This window comes from Mus pahari, chromosome 22 (genome assembly GCF_900095145.1).
Source record: "Mus pahari chromosome 22, PAHARI_EIJ_v1.1, whole genome shotgun sequence".
In the NCBI taxonomy this organism is placed as follows: Eukaryota; Metazoa; Chordata; class Mammalia; order Rodentia; family Muridae; genus Mus; species Mus pahari.
The window spans coordinates 46,747,952-46,755,385 of NC_034611.1; the positions used below are offsets into that span (position 1 = coordinate 46,747,952).

Sequence of the window (7,434 nt, forward strand, 5' to 3'; positions counted from 1 at the left end):
GGCTGTCCTGGAACTCAGAAATCCGCCTGCCTCTGCCTCCCAAGTGCTGGGATTAAAGGTGTGCGCCACCACGCCCGGCATAATCAAGACTCTTGAGTTCACCCACCAAAAGGGGGTGGGCTTAGTTTCGGGGGTTTTGTTTTTAGACTTAAATTTTTTTAAATTTTATGTGTATTTGTGTTTGCTTATATGTATGTCTGAGTACCATCTGCCCCACGGGGGCCAGAAGAGGACATCAGGATCCCTTGGGACTGGAGTTAGACTTGAGTGCTGGGAATCAAACTCGGGTCATCTGGAAGAGCAACCACTAAGTGCTGGAAACTGATTGGCCATCTCGGCAGCCCTGGGAAGGCTTGGGCATTGCTTCTCACTAAGCAGTACAAGATTTGTGCTGGGACTGTATCTCAGTGAGTCCTTGCTGAGCACACAGAGGGCTCCCTTCCAATCTCCAGCATCACACCAGGAAAAAGAAAAGTGGAAGCCAGAAGTTGGGCCTGGTGGCATACACCTGAAATCCCAGAACTTGGGAGGTGGAGGCAAGAGGATAAGGAGTTTAAGGTCATCATTAACTACAAAGTGCATTTGAGATCAAACTGGGCCATCGTCAGGAGCATCTTCTCAGTTGACTAGAGCTGGTTTCTAGCTGCTGTCGCGTAGAGAGGTGAACTGACAGTAATTGAGAGCTGGTTATATAATTGGCATTTTTTACATTTCTATTTCGGGCCAGCGAGATGGCTGAGCAGGTGAGGGCACGTGTCTCCAAGTCTGGACCTGACTTCCACAAGATGTCCTGACTTCTGCTTGTGCACTAATGGCACATGCCCCCACATCATGCATGTACACACAGAAACACATGCATATGAATAAATAAATCAATAAAGAAATGTAATTTTAAAATTAATTTTCAGTTCCCATTCCTAAAATTAGAGGAAAATGTAGAGGACGAGAGTTAGTAGAGGAAAATAATAAAAAAATTTAAAAAATGGATGGAAACCTCGTTATGGAAAGCTCATTTTGGGTACCCTTACCTGCTTCAGGGATCTGTCGTTTGCTTCTCAATAGACTTGCTTTCTTATACATCTCATGATGATGATGATGATGTTGGTGATGATGGGGATGGAGAGCTGGATCAGCAGTTGAGCACTTACAGGGGACCAGAGTTTGGGTCCCACAACTACCTATAACTCCAGCTCCAAGGGATCTGTCAACCTTGTCTGGCCTCCTCAGGCACCTGCATATGCACATATATAGACACGTTAAGGGTCTGGAGAAGGGGCCACAGGAGTCTTATCATTGTCTGACAGAGAAGGCTGAAGAAAAGCCTCTTAAGCAGCCCAGGACGCAGGCCGAGGAAGTGGACAAGGACGATAGGCTTGTAGGCGGAAACAGAGGGGCAGAGGAGACTCAGGAGGTAGAAGCCAAGGCCGGGGGGGGGGGGGAGAGTCAGAAATCTGGCAAAAAGGAAGCTGTTCTTATACCAACGATGACTGACCTTTCCATTCCTGTTCAAACACCTGAATTCCCTGTTCTGACATCTTTTGCCGCCTATAGCTAGAATGAAATGTTAGAGCTTGCTGTGCATTATAAGAAACTTTTCTTTACTAAAAGTATACAGTGGCTCACTGTCATTAGTTTCATTCAGCCTGCTGTCCTACCTGTGTTGTACTCTGACTTCTGTGTCCCCTGGAATGAAAGAACATTCTGTCTTGTGTATTTCTATAGGATTTACAAGACCAGCTGGAGGATATGATGGAAGATGCGAATGAGATCCAGGAAGCCCTGGGCCGCAGCTACGGCACCCCAGAGTTGGATGAGGACGACCTGGAAGCAGGTGAGGAGTGCTAGGAATGCGTAGTAGCTTCAGAGTCTGAAAGGAGCAGGTACCTGGGATCTCTACCCAAAAGCTGCTTAACGTTCTTACCGAGCCAGGCAGTGGACATACACACCTTTAGTCCCAGCACTCAGGCGGCAGAGGCAGAGGCAGGCAGATCTCTGTGAGTGGTAGGCCAGCCTGGTTTACAGAGCAAGTTCTAAAACAGAGCTACACAGAGAAACCTGTTTCAACAAACCAAACTCCTACCAGGATGCCAGGCATGGTGGTATATGCCTTTAATCCCAACTTCCCAGAGGCAAGCAGATCCCTGGCATGGTCTACATAGAGAGTTCCAGGACAGCCAGGGCCAGGTAGGGTAACTCTTGTTTCAATAAACAAAAAAGCAGTTCCTATCAGGGTCGTCTAGGAGTTGGTTATGACAGTCTGAGCAGAGAGCCTGTGAGGCGGCTGTATCCGCCATGCTGCTGCTGCAGCAGGCACCACGGTGCTTGGCGTTTGTCTTCAGCTTAGCAGTTCCCTGCTGTTTTCCTGTGACCTGAACCCTATGGGGGTAGATTCAGCATTGAAGAAAACAAATGTGAGCCCTACATCTCTTTCTTAATTTTACTACATTATTTATTTATGTACTGGGTGGCAGGGGTAGGGGGATTCATGTTGGTGTCCTGGCCATGCTTGTGGAGGACAATCTGCAGGATTCAGTTCTCTTTCTATCATGTGGGTCCCAGGGATTGAAGTCAGAACACTGGCCTTGAGCGCAGGTGCCTTTAGCTGGTAAGCTGTTGACCAGCCTGACTCCTACATTTATAAAACCTCCCCTAGCAGTGAGAGAAATAGAAACTGCCTGCTTGGATTCCTCATTGAAAGCACACTCATGATTGGGAAGAAGTATGAGGTGCCATTGAAAGGCCAGAGCAGGGACTCTAACATAGCAGTAGGGAGCAAGCATGAGACTGTGGAGAGAGTAGGGATTGCCGTGAGAAGTGGGTAAGGTCATTGAGTAGGCTTAGGAAGAATAAAAGCTATTGCTGTAGTCACAGGAGACTGGTGCTGGCCTAGACTGTGATGTTAGGAGACAGAGAGAAGTGGACTGTGAAGAGGGAGGTGTCCGGATGATTGTGAGTGCTAGCGTGGCTGGAAAGCCCGTTCTGGACTTCCTGTGTCCCTCTATCCTACTCTGCCTCCCCCTCTCCTTGTTCTTCCTGAGCTCCAGTTTTACCTACACCATTTTCCCATTACTTCAGTTTTTTAAACTTTTCTGACTTGAATTTTCCTCAGTGACTCCCTACCTGATGTGGCCAACCCTTGTGCCTGCTGGTTTTCACTTTAGTTATTCCTACAGCCTGACTCCATCTAATGGCCACAGGATATTCAGTTCTCCGATGCTGCTTGGCTCAGCTTTCCTTTAGTCTATCAATAAATGAGGTTTTTCTTTTATTTTCTTTTAACATTTATGTTAGACTTGTCTGATTTGGATTAGCCAATTCTCAAGCATAGCTTTGTCAAGTCTGGGACCCTGTAAACCAGTGGGGAACTGATTGACTTTTTATCTGGGGAGGGTTTTTTTTTTTTTCCATAAATGTTATATACTAGTTTCCTTGAGGTTTTCTTATAATGGTCACCTTTCATTTTGCAACTGGAAATAAATCCTTTTCCCAAGGTGGGTGGGTCTCTGAGTTGTAGGCCTGGTAGGATTATATACCGAGCCCCTCCCTGTGGCAAATGGAAATGATTTACAGGTGAGCCTTTTCCCTTTGCAGTTTATTTGTTCACTACAAGTGGTTTGGCTTTTTGACCTGAGGGGCTAGCTTCTCTTCTGACCTTTCTGTGATGCACCTATTTAATCTCAGAGCTGGACGCGCTGGGCGACGAGCTTCTGGCTGATGAAGATAGCTCCTACTTGGATGAGGCAGCTTCCGCCCCTGCAATCCCTGAAGGTGTTCCCACTGACACAAAAAACAAGGTAGTGTTTGTCCTCAAGGCTTGTTCATACCTTACTGCCTGTAGTGTAGACAGTCCAACAGAAAATTCACTAACACATCCATGGGGAGGAGCTTTCTTAAAGATTGATTTATTTCCTGTCTTTGAGTTTTGTCTGCATGTATTTGCATGCATAATGCTAGAGGTTTTATGTTCCTCAATTTGGAAATCTAAAATATAGTCTTAAGCTTAACAGCCCTGATCTATTTTACACACCCTTGAAAGTCTAGTTTTCCTGCATTGGACAATTAATTAGCTACATAAATAATGCCACTGAGGTTAAAGAATGTCTTGTTTTGTTTTGTTTTCCTGGTACTGGGGCCTGACACCTGCCTGGCCAGCTCTCCTCCATGGAGCTGCTTCTTCCCTTGAGCCAGGCTCTCATCAGGTTGTCCAGGCTGGCCTTGAGCTCTCAGGCCTCTCCCACCAGGCCAACTGTCCTTATCTATACAATGGCACAACGGCAGTCTGTATGATATACGTAATCGCCTCGCAAGCCAGCCCTGGGTACTCTTTAGAGAGATTTCCATTTTGATTCTAGGAAAGCAGTATTGATACATGCATGAACCTTGCTTAGTGGAAGTATTAGGGGGTGTGTGTGTGCACATGTGCGTGCATCCATGCATATGTGTGTGTGTGTGGTGCTGGGAATTTATCTTAGGGCCTCACACATGTTAAGCAGGCACATGATACTAAGTAATATTCCCAGCCTGTTTTTTGGTTTTTTTTGTTTGTTAAATTAATTTAGACAGAGGGTCTCTGGTGTACTTTACTCCTGAACTCAAGCTATCGTTTGGCCATAGTCTCTCAAGTAGCTGAGCCTGTAGGCAGCCCACTTCTCTGCTTAGCTTTTGGGTGGTTATATTAAAGAGGGTTCTACTCTCGAGGTGGCAAGTTGGCTCAGTAGTTGAGTACTTGCTGTCTTGTAGAGGACCTGAGTTCAATTCCTTGTGCTCACATGTCAGCCATCCGTAACTCCAGTTCCAGGGAGATCTAATGCCCTCTTCTGACCTTCACAGACATAAGATGTATACTGGTACACAGACATACATCGAGGGCAACTCGTACACGTAAATAACTATTGAGGGGGGAGGAGAAGGGAGAAAGCACCCCACCCTGACACACTAGTCAGTTATTTACTGGATTGTTTAAACTATGAAGTATAAAATTTAAGTTTAGACCTGGAGAGATGGTCCTGCATGTAAGAGCACTGACTGCTCTTCCAAAGGTCCTGAGCAACCACATTGTGGCTCACAACCATGTGTAATGGGATCTGATGCCTTCTTTTGGTGTGTCTGAAGACAGCGACAGTGTACTCATAAATAAAAAATAAATAAATAAATTTTAGGTATAAAACTTGATAAGTAAGGCTGGGGATGTTTCTCAGTTGAACAGAGTCCTAGATCAGATCCCCAGCATCTCATTGACCAGGTATGGTGCCACACCCGTAATCCCAGTATGGGGGAGGTAGGGACAGTAGGATTAGAAATTCAAGACCATCCTTGGTTACAGAGAGAGTTGGAGGCCAACCTGAGATACATGAAGACCCTGTTTTAGGGTGGGAGAGAAACCTTAATGTTAGAAAGATCCTAGTTCAGCACAGGAAGAGAATTGGCATTTCTGACACTGACAGATCACTTAGCTGTTTTGAGCTTTTCTATTCCTAGCATGTGAAGTATTTCATATGATTATTGTTTAGAGCAATGTATGTGCTGTATGTGAAGGACTTAAAATCCTGTTGTATACTGTGTATTTCTCATAAGCAGGGTATGTTGCTGCTTACAAAATCTCTCTCTTAGTTGCTAAAGCCATTGGGTATTTATAGCCCTTGTTTTGTCTGATCGCCCTATAAGCATTCTGGGTACTCACAATACAGTAGTAGATAGAATGTTTGAGTGGGGCCTAGTCCTAAATCTGCCTTTACTCACTATGGAATTCTGAGTGAATTAGAAATGTGTGTCTTCTCTCTTGTCTTAGGGTTACCATTGGTATGATAAAACACCATGAGCAAAAGCAAATTGGAGAGGGAAGGGTTATTTGACTTGCAGGTTCCCATAAGTTGGCACACTAGCCAGCACAGCTCTGTATATTACTTTCCCTTGCTATCAAGTGTGAAAAGCAGCAGGTGGGGGTCAGACCGTTTCTTAGGCCTTCATAGGTGGTCTCTGAATTGCTTCCTATACCCCGCTCCTCCCTTGAGCTCAGAGTAGGTGGTCTCAACTTTGTCTTCTACCCACTCCATTCTATCACCTCTCTGGCTTCTTAAAAGTCCCAGATGCACAGGTTGCTTTAAATAATTATATAATTACCTACTGTTTAGTAATTATGCTGAAGCTATTTTTGTGAACACTAGTGTGACTCGCCTTTTCAGTTTCCTAGTAACAAGTCCCTGAAGCGTCTGTGTTATTTTCACACAGGGCCCCACACGTGCTAGGCAAGTTTTCTACTGTGCTGTGTCTCCAGCTCTTCCCATTTTTTGGGCACAGATCAGTGTGAAGATGGGACTTTTAACAATATTGGCTGATTTGTGGCAAAACATAGTGTGGGAAGTGACTTGTCCCCTTCAAGGCTTTGCCAGTCTATAAAAGATGACAGTGACTGCAAGGAATTTAGAGGCGGGCACTCCTCACCTCCCCTGTGGCTGCCCAGCTACCTCTCCTCTTTCCGGGTTTATTTTTGTATGTTTCCTCCTCTTGCTTTTCCACCCTGCCGAGGACCTTCACTTTAATCCTTCGAAGTTCCTGATTTATGAAGCAAGCCCCCTTTTCCTTTTTAGAGGAGGCTTATTGTCAGCTTCTGAGTAGGATTTTGGTTTTGGTTGTTACACTTGGAATGACTTTTGCCTGCTGACGGTGATCATGTTTACTGTGTCAAAGAGCATTTTTAAACTGATCGTTGATTTCTTCTCACAGGACGGCGTGCTGGTGGATGAATTTGGACTGCCGCAGATCCCTGCTTCGTAGACTTACAACATTCCAGCACGTGATGTAAAAAAACAAAAAAAGTATTCTGGGACTAGGAAATAGTTCCTGATTTGCCAAACAGATTTAGGTTTCTTTCCTTTCTTTGAAGGAAAAGCTAATCACGCTGCTCCTCTATTTTTATTTTTTCCGTTAAGGAATTCATTGCTTTTGGGACGATGTCTTTACTAAAATTTGATTCTTTTTTTTTTTTTTTTTCTCTTAGGAAAGACTAATTGAAAAGTACCTTTGACTTTGTATGACTTGTTTTCATTCATTAACAATAATCTGAAATTAAACCAAGGAGATGAGACTCTAAATTCTATGGTAGTGTAAGTACAGTCTCGGTATGATGATACATTGATGGGATAAAATGATTGATGAGATGAAGACTGTTGATAGTATGCTACAGAACCATTGTCTGTTGTGGTATTGTAGATGGGTTCAGGTGATGGCCTCTTTTGATAGATTTTGTTGTGTCCTGTGAGCAAGTCATTACTCTATCTAATGTTGGAATGAGCTATCACTACTGTATCATGAGTTATTATTTTGATTCCATGGTTCCCTCAGTATACTAGCCTGACTTGTAATGAATAATGAATATTTCTTGATATTTAATGTATAGGACATTTATTTATACTCAATAAATATTTTTCAAAAGGA

The 7,434-nt window shown here is 44.2% G+C and overlaps 1 protein-coding gene across 1 annotated transcript in view; it reads left to right on the plus strand.

Moving 5' to 3' along the window:
- The window catches only part of Chmp5 (charged multivesicular body protein 5), a 16,730-nt gene extending 9,296 nt beyond the window's left edge, over positions 1-7,434 (plus strand). Inside the window, exons 6-8 of the mRNA XM_021222308.2 lie at positions 1,723-1,831; positions 3,682-3,794; positions 6,724-7,434. Of these exons, the coding sequence (XP_021077967.1) occupies positions 1,723-1,831; positions 3,682-3,794; positions 6,724-6,774 (273 nt within the window). The 3' untranslated portion in view covers positions 6,775-7,434. The remainder of the gene's footprint in view (positions 1-1,722; positions 1,832-3,681; positions 3,795-6,723) is intronic.